The sequence below is a fragment of the Manacus candei genome, unplaced genomic scaffold, assembly GCF_025592945.1.
Source record: "Manacus candei isolate 608988 ecotype Guabito, Panama unplaced genomic scaffold, ASM2559294v1 h1tg000028l, whole genome shotgun sequence".
In the NCBI taxonomy this organism is placed as follows: domain Eukaryota; kingdom Metazoa; phylum Chordata; class Aves; order Passeriformes; family Pipridae; genus Manacus; species Manacus candei.
This window is the reverse complement of record NW_026138076.1, coordinates 1,533,326-1,555,718: the sequence shown is the minus strand read 5'-3', so window position 1 is coordinate 1,555,718 and position 22,393 is coordinate 1,533,326. Positions and strand designations below refer to the sequence as shown.

General features: G+C 41.2%; 1 protein-coding gene across 2 annotated transcripts in view; it reads right to left on the bottom strand.

The window, feature by feature from the left end:
* The window catches only part of RBPJ (recombination signal binding protein for immunoglobulin kappa J region), a 144,944-nt gene extending 124,576 nt beyond the window's left edge, over positions 1 to 20,368 (bottom strand). The window contains exons 1-2 of one of the 2 annotated variants that reach the window (XM_051789854.1): positions 20,219 to 20,239; positions 15,526 to 15,650 (exon numbers count right to left, since the gene is read on the bottom strand). In XM_051789854.1, the coding sequence (XP_051645814.1) occupies positions 15,526 to 15,641 (116 nt within the window). In that variant the 5' untranslated portion in view covers positions 15,642 to 15,650; positions 20,219 to 20,239. Of the gene's footprint in view, positions 1 to 15,525; positions 15,651 to 20,218 lie in introns of both variants that reach the window. The other variant, XM_051789856.1, reaches the window with a different exon arrangement.
* Positions 20,369 to 22,393: the final 2,025 nt, after the last annotated feature.

Below are 22,393 nucleotides of genomic sequence, written 5' to 3'. Positions count from 1 at the left end.
AATAAGGAAGTGAGTAACAACAGGAAAAGCAACATAGAAAAATTTGCTGGAATGAGATGCCTGGTGTATTTTACTTTGATGAAGAGTATAAAGTTCGAAGATGGGAAATGCAACTTTATAAAGTCCAGCAATGAGGAAGTAAACATGTATCACCATAATAAGGTTATTAATCATACCTGGGTCAAATTAACTGGACAAGGTAATAAAGATTATCAGTGGAAAGTGAAACATCACCAAAAAGTAATCATATGGGTTATCAAAATAATTGATTTTTGAATGACAGCTTGATCTGCATTAGTGGGGGAGAAAACCTTTTTTTAACAAGTAGCACCTGTAGATCAAAGCTGTCTGCAGTTTATCCTCTCTTTTATGAGACTAAATGAGACTACGTGTACCAAGCCTCAGATATGATGAAAATCCAGTTTCAGAGGGTACCATGCAAAGCATCCTCAGAGTCTTCTTGGCTACTGCAATGCTCAGATCTCAAAGCTTCATTGGTGGTTCATCTTCCTCCACCATTCTTTCCCCTCATGCTTCCCAGCATTTGGTGATGTCATTAGTGATTAGGATATATTTAATGTTCAGGTGACTTAAATTACTCCTGCATGGCTGACAGCCATCTCCTCCCCACCCTCAGCTAAGATGTAACACTTTACGACAGATGAAAAGCATGTATGTCTTGTCCAGACTATGATTTACTTACACCCCCTAGAGATGTTTCAGGGTGAGGTATTTTATTTACTCTGAAGTCAAAGAGGAGCATGCATTTAGATACAGACTTACTTAATTCTGTCTTAGGGAAAATAAGAAAGAGATAGGATAACAGAAGACTAAAATGAGCATTATTTTACTTGAGCTTGGCACTGTTGTAAGTTTTAACTAGTCCTAAACTGTTCAGGTCCCTCATCACCTGGAAAAGGAAGTGCAGTCAGCCTTCTGTAATTCCTTCTATTTCTTGACTCTGCTTTGTAGCTTCAAGGCTGATGCTTTTGAAGCTTTAAGTTCTTTTTTCCTAATTTTCCTCCTCAGAGTCTCTTTCCTCTTGCAGACTTACCTGTAAAGCACATCAGGAAGTGGTGGTAAGCCCACATGTCTCAATACTTGAATTACTAGCCAGGCATCAGCAAGTATCTGCCTACACACAACTACACATCTGCAGGAAGGAAGGGGTAAAACCACCTTAGACTGAAATCACAACCTGCCCAGCTGCAGCTCACAGTGTGTTATAAGTAAAAAGGCAAAAGGTACATATAACTTGCCAAAAAAAGTCTCTGTCTTACCACTTAGTTGCACATGGCAACCAAAGGAGCCCAACTATGTATGGTAAAAATCAGTTTAATATAGGAAGTCTCTTACGTGATGAGGGAGCTATAATACAGTAAAATGTCTTTATATTTTCCTGTGTACTTGGAAACATATGCATCTGGGATGGTTATACATTTTCAGTGTATAAAAACTCATATTTACTAGTCAACAGAAGTAAAATTAATTCAGTGTCCTGCATCAACAAGGACACAAATCAATTTGATTTGATAATCAAATTACATATTTAACAGTAGCCCATAGAATATAAGCTCTGATAGGTCCTGAGCCAGCCTTCTCTCTCAGCTCCCAGTGAAGTCCACAGTCTCATTCCATCTTGCATTAGACTTGAAGAACTTCGCACAACAAAATGGTGTGTGTAGGGAAAGGGCGGGAGAGCTGCAGCCAGCACACCGGACTGTGCTGTGAGAATAGCTGAAAGCTTTCCAGGCACAATGTTGAAATGCCCTGAAGGTGTTATAAAGTGATACTGTGTTAAGTAAGGCCACTAAATGGGTTTGATCTATTCTGACAATCTCAGTTTCCACAGCTAGAGGGAGGGAAACAAAGTGTCATATGGAACAGGTCTCCAGGCACCATCCAATTTGCACACCTTATTATTTTTTTCTGGGGTTTATTTGTCATTTGTTTGGGTTTTTTGGGGTTCTTTTGTTTGTTTGTTTGTTTTTAATGCAGGCTTGGAAATTTATATTATTTCTTTCTTCTTTATTGTATTTGAAGATTTACATTCCTCCTCAATTTGATCATTTGTCACAGATATATTTTGGGTTCCTATCCTCTAAAAAGCAAAATAAAACAACAAATCACATATCCTAAGCATTGTTCAATCCCTCCTGAGGTCAAGCAGTCTCGCAGAGCAAGTTATTGCACAGGGAGGACTACGTGATGTGCAGACTCCATCTGCCCCTGGAGTGTGTGTGCAGCACCGGGCCAGCAGCGTGCTGAGCCACGGCTCCACTCCACCAAGACACTCTCCACGTTTATTGTTCTTGATTAGAAAAACATTCCAAATTTTAGAATTGACATTTAAGACTGAATAAAGTTCCAGTTTGCTTTTATCGGGGCAAACTTTAAAATAGGTTGTCTATTAGCCTTTGTTACTATATTTCTTTTATGAGTATGAGTGGGAAGAGCATTAAGGAAGGCTATAAATCAAATGCATATTTCTGGTGAGTGCAGGAAATCCTTTAACCTTTATGTTTCATAGAAATAAGATTAAATGCAGATCTATTCACTTCGTCTACATTTTCTGAAATATTTCCATAAGCAAAATTATCAGAAGACGACTAAGGAAAAAAAAATCCCCCAAAAATACAGTGGTGCCTAAAGCACCAGTCAAAAGCCATTGCCTCCTACTCACATAAGACAGAGACAAAAACCACTGCACTTTTGTTTTCTTTTGTTTTTTGGGGGGGGGTTGGGGCTGGGGATATAAGAAACACTATGGTATTGAGAGTGAAGACAATTCTCTTAACACGGATAGCGTGCAAGCATGTCCACTGGAAAATAATCTGCCCTTAGTGACTAACTCCAGGCAGAAAACTTGGCTACTTGCCAAAGTGTACATATCCCTTCATGTATGCAGGAAATAATTTTCAACAAACCCAGAGCTGGCCTAGCAGGATGGTAGATTCTGAGCAGGACACCATCCATATATTCTTATTGGAATGGGTTAAAAGGTACTCACAGCAGCATGTTATGGATGACACCAGCGAGAATTTAAATATGCAGCATAATGGTAAAGCAATTAATAAGAGCAGTTGCTAACAGTTGCACAACAGAGGAGTGTTTTAAAATTCCTGTGCTCTTTAACAATAATGTGGAGAGACGCTGTGAAGGGGAAGAGGGGGAAAGCCTGGCATGGAAGGGACATTCCTTCAGTTCCTCTCAAAAGTTTGAAAAAACCTCTGGATAGGAAAATACTATTGAGCAGCCAATTCTTTCCACATTTGGCTAAGCCCAATGCCCAAAATACACAGAACACTACTTCACTTTGAAAGGATTGCAATACTCCTATCTGAGTCATCTGAAAGCAAATAAAATGAGACCTAAACAAATAAACCTAATTGTGCATGGAAACAAATCCAGCTCTCCAGCTTGGCCATGGCTTTGTTTTTGTTAGTTTAAAGCCTGCATATGCAGTTTTAGTGGCATCAGGAGTTATACAAATATTGACAACAAATTGCCAAATGTTGTTTTTTTTCCCCTCAGTGCACAGTGTGAAGAAGCTGGGGGAATGCTTCTAGGAACCTTCCCCAGCGTACTGAACCAAATCACAGCTTGATGGGATCCACTCCAGCCTCTTCTCTGAATGGTAGACACTAATGAGATTGAGGTTGTCGATTGTTATCGTCAAAGACTTTTATTTTTCACTCATGAACTCTGCTGAACACAAACCCAGGCTTTCGAAACGTAGCTCAAATGTTTGCACCATAGCCAGGGCATTGTCACATGCTCTGTCCTCCACCCCGTGATTTGTTGCTAGTTTGTGTCATCCTTAACCTGCTTCTGGTGGTTTGGCCAGGAGAGAAACAAATAACGATGACAACTGAGAAAACCAAGCTGCTCTCTGACATCCTTCTTTTAAAATGCTATTGCTACTTGCTGGCTGTGGAGAAGGGGCAGTTGCCTTGAGATAGAAATCACTCATGAAATCCTGCTGTCATCTGTCAAAGGTAGATTTCCATCAAATTCATCTGAATCCTTAGCAGCTTGCAAGGAAAAATGAGAATATGTCAGATCTTGATCTGTCACAAGTCAAAGTTAGAAAAAATATATTTACATTTGACTTTTAAATTAAGCCCAGACCTTCCTCTCACACAGAGCCAATAAACATTTTCTTCTTCTTTGCCTCACGTTCACAAGACACCTAAAACTTTTATTATTCTAGCTGGTTGGATAACAAGGTTTCCATTTTGCAAAAACACAAACTTTTAATCACAGCAAAAAAGATTAAAAAAAGAGGAATTTTAGAATTGGATGAAGACTCCAAGAGTTTTCACTCAAAGAAGCCACAGAAATCAGACTCGTGCATCCTTCTCAAATGCCCAACAGTTAAGACACTTATCTACAATACTGGAGAGATTAGTTTATATTTCTATTTCTTCTAATTTATCCCTAGAACTTGGAAATTGATCTTGTACATCTCAGGGATCATCCAATGACCAGGTTATTGAACACCCTACAATATACTTCTCTTTCTCTCTTTTTTATCAGAAATTGCATTCTACATGTAAGAAACTCCCCTAAAAGTTTCATCACAAATACTGAATTTCCACAAAAAGTTCTAGGGTTTAGTTTTAACATTCTCAGCAAAAGAAAGTTCTTGACTAATTGTAAATCTCTTAGCTCTATTATAACATCCACTCTTCAGTTATTTTAGTGTTACATGCTCACTGTATCCAGGAAGACCTCAGTATATTCAGTAAGACATGCAGAAGCATCTACAAAGGCTTTCTGTATTGCATTGCTTATCATGGTGACCCTAAGCACTTGCACAGTAAAGGGTGAATCACTAAATTGGTGGAAGGGATAGTGGAAAGGCATGAGAACTTGGGGGTTTGTGAGAAAGTGGAGGAAAAAAGATCCTCTCTATTTCCCTGACTCTGGTCCTTCATAAAAAACCAACACAATGCTTGGGACTGTTTGCACTGTGAGCAAACACTGAAATATGACAAGGCATCAAGGCATGTTGCGTTACATGATATTCAGGCAGCTGCTGTGATGGCAGTTTCAATCCACCAACTGGTGCGACGAAACAAATCTGAAATGTAAAAGCTAGATTTCCACCAAAATATTTCATTAATATTACATGCATGTAAGTCAGGGAACTCAAAATACTAATCCCCACAGCTACCCTAAGTCAGCCCTGGAGGACAAAGTGACAACGCAGCTGCACAGACGGGCTCAGAAGGTATTCTAGGTTTCAGTTTGCTGACTGGAGCATGCAAAATTTCTCTAACCAAGTTTTGTTGGCGTATTTTCTTTGAAATTTGTTGAAGGGGGAAAATACCCGTTGTTTTTCAGTGGAATGCAAGTATGAAATGACTGCACACCAACATATGAAGATAGCCAGAAATAGCCAAATTTGTGTGAACACCTACTAGCGGAAAGTTTAGACCTGTGCAACAGACCTCAGCAAAATGCTTTAGGTCACAGGAGGAGAAAATAGTTGAATCTTCTTCTATCCTTGACTGCAAATTGAGAACCAAGGAGCTTCCACAGTATATGTCACCCTTGAAACCTGGCCTGCACTTAAAACAGTCCCATCCCTCTCACTCAGAAGCCCCACGAGCCACTCTGTCAGCACAGAGTTGGGTTGCCTCACAAGAGGGACAGACCCACTGTACACAGTGGTGCTTGCTCAGCTGAAATACTCTCAGGGTATTTTAGAATACCCGCAGTTCCCACACCATGGGGCAGGGAGAATGACCAATGACCAAAAGTCACCACCAAAGCAGAAGAATTACATACTTCCTAGCAAATTAAGAGAGGAAGCAGGTGGGCAGGTTTTGTCTGATTTATCAAAACACCTTCCCTTCATGGAGATCTCCATTCAACCCACTTTCAAATTTCCACAGATTAAAGTAACAGGGAATGATAAGTAGAAGGAAGGCAGCATCTGAAGCTGTCTGTAAAACAGGGCAATATACGTGTGGACAACAAATTACTGGATGTGAAGAGCACCTCACCAGTCTACTCTCTCCCCTCCTCTTTCTCTCTCTCTTTTTCTCATGCACTCACCCACTCTTCCTGGGGCTATGCACCTTCTTGAGCACTGAGGCAGGTCCATTAAAACCAAATAAAAACTATAAATGTCACATAGGAAGGAGGCTGCCCTCCTAACACTGACAGCTGCTACCGCCAGCCGGAACTGCACAGAGGGGCACCGAGTGTTTGTCCCTCCCAGCCCTCCCTCCCCCGGCTCCTGCACCCACTGGGTCCCATGATGTGGAGATGTAAGTCTCCCACTGCAGCATACAAACTCCCCACCAGTATGACAAGGCAAACTATCATTTTCCACCCTGACTGCCGTTGTGGGTGGTCATGTTGGTGTCTGCTCGCATTTGCACAGTACTGGATGCTGTGGAGTGTACAAACTATTCCATATGGCACATGGAGGGAAAAAGCCATGCTAGCAGTACATTACAAAGCTGCATTTATGTTACTGTATAGAGCCTCTGGTCTGTGTTTATCTTAGAATGTCTATTATAAGGATAAATGATAAAAATCATACTTCTTACTTCATGAAAATGCAGGAAGAGTGGCTACTAGCAAGACTGTGCAGTTTATCTTGGAATTTCTACCTGTCACCCTTCTGCTTGGTATTTGCCACATGCTTAACTCTTTTAAGGTCTTCACTGTTCATTTAAATAGCTTTTACTCCTTACTCTTAACTTTCTGGGCCACCTACTTGTCTAATATCTGATCTTCTCAAGCTAATTATTTGACTGCTATTTCTGAGACACTGTCAAGTTATTTACCTTGCTGAAGTGACATAAGTTCCTCCCCCCACCCTCCCATCCGCCCCCTGTCTGTCTGGTTTCCCCCCTCTAGTCTAGCTGAAGTGACAAACTCTCTCCCCTAGCCAAACATTTGTTTTTACAAGGTATTTTTATACCATCACCTCTTCCCTGCATCTCCCCGCCTACCCACCACAAACATATGCTGTGGTGGGAGGACATACTGGTTTCACATAATTTGCAATGTTAAGGTGGCAAATTTCCCCTCCTTCAAGTAATTTTTTTTAAAGATCTGGTTTGTAAAATGCAAATGGTAAAGGGTTAGTTTCTCTTTGCCTTTTTTACCCTGTGAGTGGAAATGTCATCCTTTGCTTAGAAGTCAGCGAAGAGAAAGTAAAAAACGCTTGATTTATATTATTCGAAACCTACTTATGCTATAAAGAGATCCAAAAATAAACAGAAATAATATTGTCTAGATGGATAGATTTCTTCTATTCACCCCAAGGAAGACAGGAATGATGACAATTTCCGAGAAAGTAGACAAATGTAACCACTCTACTGACTTAATTAGTTGGTCACAGTATGTTTTTCTGTGTATTAAAATCCACATGCAGTTACATTCACACAGTAAAAACAACCTCAAGTGTTCTAAGCATCAGGCTTGGAACCATTGAAAACATGACTGTGGCCTTCATCATACCCAATTAGGGGTACGTGTACTCCCCAGAGATTCTGGTATAGTGGATAAATGCCTAAGCTGGCTTTAAAGTAGGCAGGAACAATCTAGTTAAAACAGCACAGAGCCTAGATTGGGCTCAGCCACTCTAAATATTTACCCTGTTCTGAGCTAGAGGTTGCAGGGGCATGCATACTACTACGACTGGAGAACTTCCAGTACCTACATTCACCACTGTAAAGCTAGGTCTGACATACTAAACATCCTGGTCACTCTAGCAGCATACATGCATGGAATGGGCCAAATGAAGACTGTTTATAAAAAGACTGAGTTTACATTGCCAGATGGCTGAAAAAGGCTTTTTATATGGAGACTATATCTACTCAGCACACACCATTAGACTTTTTCAAGTGAGATAGTCTTCTTCCCCATCCTAAGACCAAACTGAATATTGTTCCAGAATGTAATCTGCATTTTATTTCCCATTTTATGCAGAACTTTTAGTGCAACACAAGACAACCAAAAAAAGTACACATCAATAATGCATCCTTGTTAATTTAATCTGGTGATTTTGTCTCATGTCAGAAGGGCAAAGAAAGATAAATTTGAAAACCAAAACAGGGTAGGTCAACTCATTGCCAGCAGCAGGGGAAGAACAAAACAGGAAAGTACTAAACAGTGAAATTTATTTATACTGTGTGGTAACAGGCTCCAGAGAACAAATTGCTAGCAGAAGGAACCACTCATTGCACATGCAAAGCTTCCCTCAAAATCAAGCAGTTACGGCTGTCACTGTGGGCAGCCAAGGAGCAGAGAGAACGAAAGAGAGAGGAAAAAGCCCTCTCCACAGATTGAAAACATTTTCTAGTTGAGGGACTCAGAGCAGAACATGGGTAGTGCCTTCTGTTTCACTTTGGTTCTAGCAAGGTCATTTCAGGGAAATGTCCACAGGAAACCACCAGGAGTGAGCTGAGCAAAGGACAAGGGAACAGCAAGAGTTTCTCAGTAAAATGTGAGCAAGTTGGAAGGACATGAATTGGTTGTCCATTCCAAGAATTTTCAGAGATTGCCCCCTTTTTTATGTTGAGAAAAAAATAAGTAGAGGACCACCAGACCTTTGGGGAGGAACCATCCATCACAATTGCCAGGGATAGTTTGGTGGGGAAGAGCCATTCTCCACTCATCCTGGAGCTATCAGTCTCCAGGGCTCTGCTGGAAAGTGTTCAGGGCCGTGCAGTTCTATGGGCGCTTAACTCATCGCCAAACCCCTGGCATGTCCTCTGAACCAGGTGATATTTATTTGGCAGCATGTTCTCTACTAGAAAAAGAACATGAAATCCTTGCATTGACATCCTCCTATTGGCTAAAGATACAGTCCTTTTCTGTATGCCACCGCAGATTAACAAGTGGCCTCTGGATCTCAAAATAAGCATCCAAAGATGTATCTGCTGGTCCATGAGGAAAGTACGCACACACATGAAAAGACTACTTCTCTCTCTTCTGTGTCACTGGACATTTCCCTGCATCAGACATCACTGAACATTCACTCAGCAGGTAGACACGGCACAAGCTAGCCTGAACCTACTTTCACTAGTGATAATCTACTCGGTATTTCACTTTTCCCATTTCTCCCCCCTCAGAAGCAGCAGTACAAAGGAGAAATGTGTCTTTGGGACTCGTCTTTTGTCTTCAGTCCAGGTCACAGATTTTTTTTCCCTCCTAAAAATAGGACAAATTTATTTTTACACTAATGTGAACACAGCTCATGTGTATCTACCTGAGCTAGCTTGCTCAAGTCCTGTTACCAACGTAGCCGCATCAGCACAAGTTCAACACCAGCTGCAGAAAACATCTATGCAGCTAAGGAAATGCACAGCCAAGTAGCCACAGCAGTACAAACTCAGTGTATGCTATGTGGATGGCAGCATGCAAAAGAGGCAGTAAAAACCTGGCTCAAATAGATCTGTAAACACTGACATTAGCCTGCTTTTGTTAACACTTTCAAAATGTTCAGAGATTTTGGGTGAAACGTGCTGCATCAGCACAAAAGCATTTTCACAGCAGTAAACACACTTGGCTGGACCACTGCCTTTGCTTGAGCTCTGATTTGCTTCAAGTAAATGCAGTCATTTATTGCATGTTTCACCTTCTCGTGGAACATCTGCTGTCTGTGAGGAGCCAAATAGCAGACAGGCTCCCAGTCCTCCTGAGATACCTCTGGCGAAGAGCATGCATAGCTTTCCTCAGAGGCCAGCATGTCACTGAACAGTTGGCTTACTCTAAACCACCGCATGATGTAGGTGTTTCCAGCTGCCTCATGAGGCATTTGTGTTAGAACCCATGTTCCTGAGAAGCCTGTGCGGTCTCAGCCATGTTTTATACCTACCCCAGGAGCAGTATGTTTCTTATAAAGCAGCTCTTTCCATACACAAAGCAGAAAATTGAGAGAAAAATGGTCGGCTCTTCATGGAAGGTCAGGAGTAATGTGAAAGTAGGGGCTTTAAGAGCTCATAACACTGCTCAGCTTATGACAAGAATGTCTCTTTGGGAACAGGGAAGGATATGAAGAAAATTATAAATAGAGGAAGACCACGAGGACAGAGGTGAAGTCAGAGGATGCTGGACAGTCAAGACACACACAATGAACAAAATGCAAACACTGGCTGAAAATGCACTGAGGAATTTACATTTCACTCAAAACACAGTGAGCCAATAAAAACATTAAAGGCAAAGGTAGATATGGCAGGAGCCAAAGGAATTTTTGCTGTAGGACTGTCAGCAGACTGAATGTAAAGTAAAAAAAAGCAGACTGAGGCAGGCTGTAAGAATCTGGCTGCAAGAAGTACGGTCTGAATCATGCTGCTCACCACGTAGGAGGCAGTGTTAGAGAGGAGGTCTGAGGGCATCACGAAGCTGCAAAAGAGAGAGAAGCTGGAGCAACCTTTGAGATAGATAGCACACATTGCTCTTCCAAAATACGGAATAGGTTAAGGTAGTGTCCAGATTCTGTATAATGTACTTTTGGAGAAGGTGAGCCAGACTTACCAGTTTAGACACTTGCAGAGTCTGGCTACTTTCATTGTCTGCAAAGGAGCTGCTCTCAATTTACACCAGCTTAAACATAGTAACCCCCTCTGCACTCAGTATTACCCATCTTAGTTTTAACCATGTAACAGCTTCAAGAAAGAGCACAAAGTCATGCTAATCCAGCCAGGAATTCCTCTGTGCTCCCTCCCACCCTGAGAAGTTTTGGATATCACAAACAAATAATGACAGATGGTGACACACACAGATGCCTGTGTTAAACTAAAGTCCAGCTGAGGCAGCCTCTACATATCTGAGAAGGTACTCACATCTATTCCCCCATTTCAGTTTTTGAAAGTTTGAGGAGAAAGAGGTGGGTTTTGTTGGGTTTTGGGGTTTTGGGGTTTTTTTTAATCTTTAGCCAAGCTGGTGTCTTTTATGTCAACCTGTTGTATTTGCCTGGACAGTTTAGCATAGATACAGGTTTCTTCATCCCTCCACCCAGCTATCTCAGGAAGCTTGCCCCACTCTAAAATAAAACAGGATAGATAAATTGTTACTTTTTATTGAAGGCTGAACAATGGAAGCTGTTTCCACGAGGGTAAGATACACCCAACTAGACAAACCATTAGATCTGGTCTATATGAAAACCAGAAGCTCTCCATCATCACTGGGCTTTGCACCTGAGGAGTTGTTTGCCTCAGTGTAAGACAGAAAATGGGTCTTGCACCTGCACCACATTGCCTGTAAGAACACAGCCAGCTCCAGGATTCACACTACCAAGCTGAGCTCCAAGGAGTGGGGACAAAGCAGGTCACACTTAAGGAGCTGATGTGATGAACAACATACAGAAGTGTGATTTTGGCTAAAGGGAAACTGAGGTCTCCATGTTCCTATGTGTTCAAGAAAAAGCTTTTACTCCTTATAAAGGGCAGTATTCAGTGACTGACTTATTTTGAAGATCACCCTCTCTTTTGATGAGTACATCATATTAAGTGTTAACAGGAAGCAAGAAGCGTGGGCAGAAAGCAAATGTGGCCAGCAAAAATGGCCAGTCACGTAGGCTGTACAAGTCTCGTGCATCAATAAGTGTATGAAAGTGACAACAGCTTTTGCAGGAGAGAATTGGAGAAGATGACCCAAAGGCAAGTAAGGTGATCTTGTTCTTGGTGCACTCTACAGGCACATGGAAGACCACCAGGGACTAAAACTTGGATCCTCTGCATCCCTGTGAGTGTTGTAAACACCTAACTATTGGCTGGTTTTGGGGAGGGAACACGGATTTCCATATCTTTGCACAACAAAACCTTCAAAAGATTTGTTTTCATCCCTGTGCAAAGAAAGAAACATCATTTTAAATCTCAGAATTTCAAGGAACTAGACGATTGTTTACGACACATGTTTGTAAAGAAAATAGTCCAGTTACGTCAAAGTACGTAATTTACCCTTACAGTACAAAGGTAAAGAGCCTTCAAACTAGACTGTTGAACTAAGAGCCAACGACAGCTACATTTTAACTTTGCATTAAAAAAAAAAAATCTTGACCATAACTATAAGGAGGCCTACTTGCCCCATCTGCTGGTCAATGGGAAGACTTGGATTTACACTGCAATTAAAAGCATTACCACTGGGGCTCCAATTCAGTCGAATTCTCAGGTTCTCATTTCTAGCTTTAAACATGCATAAGTGCCACTGATAATAGCATTTCAGTAAGCACACAAGTACTCTGCCAAACTGAAGCCTGAAGCTTATTATTTAGCATGGCAGAAATAGGGTTATGACTTATTTATGACCAAAGAGAAAAATGTATTATTTTCAAAGGAAATACTAGGGCAGTCTGTTCAGTAACACTGGCTTGTTAATCACGAAAAATTAAATAAATATGCCTTCTTTTGTTCTGAAGTGAGCTGAGGTAAACTAATGCTATAAAATAGCAGCCTGCTGAACTCTTGTCACAAAGCAGCCATATGTATTGCAGCTCAGCAAGGTCATCAAAAGGTTACCATGCCATCTTAGGGCTTTTTTAAATAAGTATTTGTTTAATAAATAGCAAATCAGATACCCTAAAGGCTTGTTGACATTACACTTTCCTTCACTGCATGCAGTGCATCCATCCTTATGAAGTGGGTCTATTCCTTCAGGGAACAGGCTAATGTCTAGAGTGAAAATGTAAAGTTTGGGCTGACTTGAAGAGACCTTTTACTCTACCCCATGTAGAGTTGGATTTCTTGCTTTTATCACATGCCTCACTCCCATCATGTTCTCTGAGGGCACCACCTGCGCTTGTACTGTAACATCCCTCTGCTCCACAACCTCCCATGCTGGTTGCAAGTTGGATCAGATATGTCAAGAGAAAAGCTGCAGCCAAGAGAAAGGCCATCAAATATCCAGGCAGCAAGCTGCCCACCAGGTAACCCAATATACCTGCAAGCTGACCCACCACGAGATCTTACGATCTTACACCCAGCCATGTTCTCTCCACATGACTCCGCAAGGCATGTGGAGACCCAACAGTTTGCTTAGGCAGATACTCAATATGCAACTGTATTTCCTGCAAGACACAGAAGCCTTCTGCTCTAAGGACTTCTGGTTCTTGTAGATTCCAAGCAGAGACAGGACTATCAGTATGTCTATCTAGGCCCAGGCATGAAAGTTCAGAGAGGGGTTATTGTCATACCACAACAGAGAATGGTGAACCATCCTCCTCAGCAAGCAGAGCCAAATATTATCTTCAGGAAGTAGAGGTGCAACCATCTGTTTTGAGAAGATGACTATCAAAGGTAACTATGACCCTAGTTACCCAGGAAACTCTGTGAGAAAAAACCAGCCACAGCAGGGAATAGACTGTAAAGGAAAAGAAGGAACAGCATTCCCACTGAGGACCATTCAACTCAGGTGATAAATCTGAGAAGCAATTATGACTACATTTAAATATATCATTTCTATAGCAGACAGAGAAAGAAATCATCAGCAGTAGATCTAGACCTCCTGGTATACCAAGTCATACACGAAATTTCATAATGCACATGCACTATGAAAATCATCACAGAAGGTTTGCTTAGCCTCCTCCCAGAACTATATTTTAGAATTAGTTATTTGTCTTAAGGGTATGGTCAAAAGTTTCTAAAATTGCTCTAGTCCAAACTCTATAATGTAATAAACAATGGACAACAGTGTCTCAAAGTAAATACTTGCACAACCCCCCACAACTGCAGTGTAAGCTGGGATCCAACATTTCTAGCTGACATCCCTAGAGGTCATAAAAATGACCAAGAGATTTCTCAGCTGAATGTCCACCACCTCAGTTACCTAGGGACTGGGATAGAAGAAATACTGTCAGAGTCTAGAAGTGTCTGCAAGGAAAGCCCAATGAGGCCCTGAGGGCTGTCCTGTCCTGAACCTCCTCAAGTTCTCTGAGCATCACAAGCCTGCTTAGAGACTCCTTGCAGGCCCACAACCACTTGGCATTCTTGTACTAGACACCAGGGGAAGCAAACAGCTGACAGCTAAGTTGTCACCTGGGACACTGCACAGAGATGTGGACTACAGACAGTGCCCAGAACAGCTTGCAGTGCAAGCTAGTTTCCTCAAGGGCAGGTGTTTTGGGAGTCCTGTACCTGACTTCCTCAGCAATTCAGCTGCATGGGACAAGTAGCACAACTTAAGATGACTTCAGTTCTTCAGTCTGTAAAATACTGACTAATGGAAGAGGGGTCAGAATTTACACCTGAGAAAACAGGTGTCACCTCTGCCTGGCTTGTGAATTCATGCACAACCCTCCACGCATGAAGACCTACCCAAAGAAATGTAACTCCCATAGCTCAAGATTCCTCTCTCCTGTGAGGATGCACAGCATTTAGCTCCCCAAGCAGCCACCCCCCCAGCAAAACTTCAACCCTCTTGTGCTGAGAGGATGCACCAAAAGCAGCTGGTCACTAGGAAGCTTCAAGAAACGGAGCCATAACAGATAATTGAGAAAGAGGCACCCCTGCTGAAGAAAGACACTGAAAGGATGCCGGCCCATTTTAGTAGCCACAGAGTAGTATCACTCTCAAAAGCAGCCTCCACAGATAAGAGTCAGACTTCATTCTAGTCCCTCATGGCAGACACCTTTGACAGGCTGAGTTCTGGCTTATTAGGCTGGGAAAACTCTATGCGACATCTGACTTACATCATGGGCCCAAAGCTTATTATGTCAATTCAAACTGATAAATAATCCAGAAACTGGCAAAAGCAAATGTTTGGCAAGAGTTTTGAATATAGACCACACTTTAACAGAAAGCTATGACCACAACTGCAAATAAGCCATTCAGTCTTTCTTTTACTTGTTGCCATTGCTGTGCGTGAGACAATCCTACTTATCCCATAGCTCTCCACTCTCTCCCCCACTATCAGTGTTCAGAAACTACCTTCAAATGTTATTTACATTGCATTTGACAGATTGAGGACCCTTTATTTTCCTTTTGCAAAACAAGGTGAAACAAACATCCTGGTTCCTGGATCTGAATAATTCCATAATTAATTATGTTAGTTTCCTCCTCAATATCTTTGAGGGGGAAAAGGTAGCACTGTTCTTCTCTGCAAGAATTTTTTTGGTTACATAACAGAACAAAACACAACTTGTCTTCCCTTTTACCTTCTTCCTGGGAACTGCATTCTTCAGTTGCAATCACTCAGGCTACTGGGTGGTTTGGGGGTTTTTGTTTGTTTGTTTTTGTTTAATAATAATGCACAAGAAGAATACAGGGTTCCCCAGAGACTGAATCAGGTATTTTATATCAAAAGGAAATTTGTTTCACTGGAAAATAAGCAGCACAGAAAATACCAAATGAGAAGTTTTTCTACATTCAGATGCTTAGGAGTAGGAAATTATCCAGCTTATTAGTCTCTGTTTTGAGGGTTCTTCTGAGGTGCAGGAGTAACTATACCTTTAGTCATAGATATTCTAAAATTCAAGACAAAAGAAATAGGCAAAGCAGCTAGTATGTCACTTCTTGCTACCACCATTTAAAAATATTCTTAAACATGCTACTCACTCACCAGGAAATAAACATCAGGAACTGGAAATCACTGCTTTGCCACCACTCAGCTTTGCCACTGTTGCTTTCCACCTCCTCGCAGAAATCCGGCAGCACCTTTCCGAGCACCACCTGCATCAGGGCACACTGTAACGTCCCACGGGATCAGCCAGCTCGCTTTGACATAAAACTAGGCAGAGGTGCTGGAATCAGCCCAGGGGCCAAGTCCCAGCTGGCACATCTGAAATGACTTCTGGCCCAAGGGAAATGAGAGAGGACTGTTTGGAAAGACCTTGTGTAGAGACGTTTAAAATGGTAGTAGCCCTCCTTTAGAGAAATAGAAATGCTACCTAGACTGAAGACCAATAGATGGTATAGACTGTTTAAGGTGTATTGGAGGGATGGTTCTCTTCTTGTCCTGGGCTGGGCTGGACTGGACTGAGCAGCCCCCATTCCTTTGCTGGTGAGCTTGTACAAATGTGACTGTGGCTCTTGCTTTGCTGGGTAGAGAGAGATGTGGCTACCACTCATGCCCCACTGCATGGCTGCCTTCCAGCTGCAAAAACCCTCCCGCCAAGGAGGCTTCAAAAAGGAGCATGGCTGACCAGTTCACCCAGAAATACCTCCACACCTCCCCTCTGCAAACACCTCTTCGAAAGCCTGTTCCATCCATACTCTCATTAGGAGACTACTCCCTCATCTGTGGTGAGAAAAGCAAACAGAGCTCTCCAGGAGCGTTCATTGACCAGGCCCTGCCCAGGTAAAGATTGAGACTTCACCATGACCTTCTACTTCCTTAAAAATACTGCAGGCTGAATAGAGCCTCCTGGCAAGACAGATGAATTCAGTCACTTGCATGTAGATCCCAGTGTTGGTGTCCTCAAGAGAGAAAAGAAGCTTATTATAGCATTCTTTGATTATGTCATCTAACTAACACAAAGGGACAAAGGTGAACCCTTTAATTACTGTAAGGATGTTTTTTCTCCAGGGCAGGGGTGTTAAATCCAGAGATTATCAATACCACAGGCCATGGTACAGTCTAATGAGCTTTGCACCAAAACACATGATGATATTTCCACCTACACTTCAGACAAGTAGGTACTGATTCTGCAGTGCTCCCAGAGGTGATGATCTTCTGACTCATCCAAGCTTGAGGGACTAGCTACAAGACAGCACATATTCCTGAGACACCTTCACACCACATAATCCTTAGCACCTTGATCTGACTCTGGAGTTAGCCCTGCTTCCAGCAGAGAACTGGACTAGATGACCCCCAAGTGTCATTTTCAGTATACAGTCTGTGATTTTGTGATACAACTGCTTTTGAGACAGCACACAGCTGAAAGAAAAATGGAAAAACTGCTTCTACCTCAGATTTGGGATTAGGGGTTCAAGTAGAATTAACATCATCCTGGCAAAGATTCTTGATGAACCTTGTGATCAGTAAAATGGAAAAACACTGGACAGATGCTTAACACTCAGAGCAGACTTGTGGCATTACACTTTCACTTTCTTTGAGGCAAGGATATCCTTTCCTACGCATAGTTCCTCTTCAGAATTTTCCTGTCACTTTCTACAACAGCAAGGATACAGAGCAATATTGTACTAAACATAATAATTCCCCAGATGCCCAGTATCTGCAAACATAAGTGGATAGGGCCCTTCCTTATTTTATATAAAGTATCACTGTGATGTCTTCTACAATGATACAAGATGGTAAAAGCATTAGAATTATGAGAAAGACTTTCAGCATAACAGCTAGCATTCAACACAGAAATACTCCTACGAAGCTGACTGTAAAGAATACACTTCGAATATGCAGATAATTTCAAGAGCTGTCCCCTGCCATGTTTCTGAAAGAGAAGTGTAATGGTAACAAAATAGTCGACACATTAACTAGCACTAGAGAACAGAGGGTACAATTTCTATTCCCATCCAGGTAACATTAGTAAAGCAGACATGAATATTATAATTCCTTTTGTATATAGTAGAGGTATGATTTTGCAAGCTGTTTCATACACAAGGGTGGCTTTCACCCAGAATGCAGTCTTGAAAATGTCAGAAGTTATTTTCAGATAGTTGGGATATGAAAATCCTGCTTGAGATCTATTTCAGGACAGATAGACCACGAGTGAAGAAGATCACTGTACTGTAAGTAGGAACTACAATATTTCCCTGGATTTACCTTAAAACCTGAAGAGGAGACAAAATTGCTGAGTTCTGAAAGAATCAAGTGGTAAGACCCTCATATTTTTTGTAGACATTTTCCCCAAGAGCCATGTTCCTAAACAAGGCAGTCCTAAATGTTTCTGAGGAATGAAACTGAATTTGTGTTTATGCATTTCTGTACTACCAGCAGAACACTTAACATGGACACTTCTGGTACTAGAGCTGTCTGCCTGCAAATATAGATAGCAAAAATAATCTAGATGAGAAACCTTCCATAGATTTAGGGCTAGAATTAAAACCTGGTTGTGGAGATTCGACGTGACAAAAATTCAGGGGATGTATTCTCTCTGGACTTTAGCAAAGCATTTGGAACGATGTCACACGGGAAACAATTAGTAGCTGCAAGAACTGTAAGCCAAGCATGGAAGTAGCTAAAGCAGAAATGACAAACGGGAAGTCATTGGCCTGGAGGGATTTTACCGGTGGCATTCCTCAAAGAACTGTCCCAGGACAAATTTAACACAATTGTTTGGCATAAAAATTGCAGTATACTAATTAAATGTTCTGATTAAACAACTTGGGAGGCAATGTCAGAGCAAAAGAACAGCTGGAATGGTAGCTATGGGACAAAATTTAACTGCTAAATGCAATAAGGAATAATAACGAGAGTGTTTGCAATGAACCAAAAGCTTGTCAGCTGAAAGCAACCAGGAGAAATTCTGAGACATTAGTAGGATTGCCAGACTTCATGTATGGGAATGCCTCCCTCATATCCTCACGGTTCCTTACAGGCTGCTTCCTCTAGGGGTGCTGCTGGCATTGTTGCTTTGATCCAGAGGCAGAGAGTGACAGGAGAGCAGCAGAGGCCAAAAAATCACACAAGTGATGCTAAAAACATACTGAAAATGCAGGGGGAAGAAATACCCAAAGGTTCTTATGTGGGACATGGGATTGTGGACTGAACTATGAGAAATTCTTTGTTATATGGAACATCCAGCAAGCCTGTGTTAGCCACTCACAGGATGACCACAAGAAGAACCAGGGTAATAGAGATTTCAGCAGAAGCTACAAGCAGAGAGAGAAGATTCTTTTACTAAGATTACCTGCTTTTCAGGCTTCAGAGGATTCCTAATGGTGCTGTTCAGCCAGAAATGGCACAAGGTTCTTCTATGAACCTTCCTCATATCTGTAGATGGGAGGAGTTATGGATCTAATGCTGGCCTGCTACAATTGCTGGCACCCCAGAAGTCATATATAATAGAAAGGGGAGCAAATACTTCTGGTTAATATCCACAGTGGTTTCTCCTCATTCACAGTGGAATACATTCCTAAACTGTGCCTGAGCCATCCAGCTGTGGGAGTAAATGGGTTGCTGAGAACTCCTCCTACAGGAATTTCTGCTGAAGCAACGGGAATTCCTTCCTCCCCTACCCTGACTGGTATTGTTGATACTCACCTTTCTGAACTATGGGAAGAAGCTGATAGCAAAGGAGACACCTTTTTCTGTGACCTGGGGCCTGACAGTTACTTTTCAGCATGAGGTCCCTTCCAACACAAGTTATTCTGTGATATCTGGCCTCTCAAGGTAGGTTGGAGAAAAGGACAGGTACATAATTCCTCCTTAGATCTCTCTGCTAATGATAACCTTTGTCTTGCCTAGGAACTTTCATCTGCTGGGGATGAAACAGAAAGGAGGGAAATAGGTATCCTAATTTGCTCTCTGAGCAGCAGAGCCTATGAAGGCTGTAATCCAATGAAATTATGTGCTATGTCCCTCATGCTCCCATTCAACTGATCAGTATGCCCTGTCTCCTCTTCATATCCAGCATTCTACATCCAAGTGTTTCTCCAGCACTACAGGAAGAACATTCTTCCCTGCAGTATCTCCAGGTCTTCCTCACCTCTTTTAACTGCCCCCCAGCCTCTCATGCTCAGTACCTGTAGCTCTCAAAGAAGGCTTTCAGTTATATTTTGGTATGCCAAGCTCAGAAGGGAGGACCCATTGTTACAGAAGATAAGGGAAATAGTAAGTCTAAGTAATGGAAATTGCTGAGGCATCTGGTCCAGCAACAAAAGCTGATCAATTTTCTGCTTTTTTGTACAGCTGTAGTAACATTCATGTTGGGTTGAATTCCAACTTACATGTAGAAGTTTATACTCAAATCTGGAGATCTTCTAAAAAACCATTAGTATTGTGAAAAGCAGGTGAGTTTTCTTTTTGACTCCCAGGATACAAAATTTCCATACTCAGAACATATTTCAGCAGTATAAACTGCTGGGAAATTTCAGTAGTTGTTTTCTTTTGGAAAAGATTTTTCAAAACATTTTAAGTTCTTGGAACCAAAATATCTGATTCCCACACAAATCCAGACCAATTTTTCCTAACCATGAATAAAGCTTCCCAGACAAGAACCAAAAACGTTTTCTAGAGGATCAAAAAACCCCACACTCCTGTATTTACCTTCAATATATGCACTGCAAAGAAGGGGAGTACTATCATGGCTATTTTACAGATGGAACTGAAGCTCAAAGGCTAAATTACTTACCTGCTGCCAGACAAAAGCGTGGTGGAATATGGAACTGACTACAACAGTCCTAATTTTCAAGACAGTGTCTTAAACACTGCATCATTTTTCTTGCAAGGCCCACACAGTCTGCACTATGCACAAATAGACCTCGGATCTTGGGTACTATGCTTTGACCTGAACTTTGTTTTTTGCTCTCTCCTCTTATACATTGTGCACATAGAAACGGTGTATATTCTGCAGCACTTTCTCAGAAGCTGGAAAATAATTTCCTTTCACTAGCAAACACACTGTTTATGTTGAAAAAGCCAATACAGCTTTTCATTTACTGCTGTGTCTGCATGTTAGCATGAACGTCAGTAGGAGGGTACACAGTACTGAGAAAATGAGTAGTTAATTATTGCTAGACTGCAAAAAGTGAAAATACTTTATTTTGGTTTAGCAAACAGCAAATCACAAGAACTGCTTCTTTTTCTGGACTATTTTTCGTAGAAGGGCATACGTAGAGTAAGATTTATGATGATAACTGGAGGCTATTTGATGTGCTTTGAGTATTACTGATAAAAAAATCCACTCTCATCATTTGGAATAATCTCAATAAATAAGTACAATAGTCAGCAAGAAAAATCCCATTTGATTTTTCACAATCCCATGGGATTTGTCAAAATCCCATGAGATTTTTCTTGCCAAATATTATACTTATTTATTGAGATTATTCCTTCATGCTCGTGTATAATCTGGCAATTTGTCAGTATCTTTTGCTGTATTAAGTCCTTCTGAAGTGTTTGTACTTGAGGGTTTCATTACATCATTAACAGTCTATAAGGCTTCACAACTAAGATGTGTTGAGACCAAAATGCCAGATTTTCTCTTTATGGAACAAGTTTTAACAATTTCAAAACATCAGCATACAACAGCAGGGCTAAATTTAGTAAAACCAGTTCCTGTTCAGCACTGTTTAAAACTTTTCTTCAGTCCTTCAAAGGTTGAACTTACATTTGTTGTTCATGATCCAGCAAGAATAAATAAGCAAAATGCATTCATTACAGAGTAGATATAACTGCTTTAAAAATATTCTAAGAAGGCATTTTTATCAAATGTTTTGTCCCAACCTTTCTATCAGAAAAATCAGAACAGGTTGATCAAAATTAGCAAACCTAGTTCCTCTGCAAAAGGCAGACCTAGGCCCTCTCACTTACTAATATTTACATAAAATTACATATAATTATAAATACATCTAACATCATTGTGTGATTCTGTAGAAAAATAATAATTTTTGAAGTTTACAAAAGTAGCAAAAATTCTTTCTTCCAGAGCAAGAGAGCACAATTCACTGTACTGAACTTCCTCTGGCACTGGGTAGCTGGGAGGAGAGGCTTATGTCCAGCATCCACGAGCAGAACAAAGCCTTGTCTCAAAGCCAGCTGCAGGACTAGGAGTTACCACAGGAGAATTGGGTCTAAAGTCTGGCAAATGCCAGAGCAATCAGCAAATTTCAGTGTAAATTCTGGAAAATTATTGCAGTACATTCCTTGTTGACTTAACAGCTTTATCCAGACAGAGTATCAAAGCTTTGAAAAGGATAACACTTTAAAGCCATGGCTGATCAGCCCACTTTATTAGGTGGAACACAGTGAGTGGGAAGTGATGATCATCAAAACCAATGTGCACCATTTTCAGAGTTTAGATTCACTTCAGCAGTACTCAACAGATACGAACTGCTGTAAATTCTGTACAGGCAATTACAAAACCTACCAAGCTTTTCTGGACCAGAATGAACTAGAGATCACGACCAACAGACATGTACAGTTCTATAAATGCTAAATAAAGGAGTTCAGGTACTCAAATGTTTTGCAACATTTAAGTAACTTGAAGACAAAAGGCTCAGCACCTGTCACCAACAGCCATTGTTCTGAAACCATCTAACATTTTTCTAGGCAAGATCCAGACTCACAAAGTAAACGAGTAGCAGAGACTGTCTTATCTCGTAACTCCAAAATAAGTAATTTCAGATCCTCTGTCACGTCTTTTATCCTGAGTGATTTTAGTAACTGTTCCACACTAGCATGATGTATGTATTCCCACAGTCTCCTAAAACTCGTTTTGCAGCTCATTGGTTACAGATGGAGTATGTACATTTAAGCAAGGTTTTATTTTCATTAGGATATATTTTGGGTTAAACAACTTTGCTGCAAC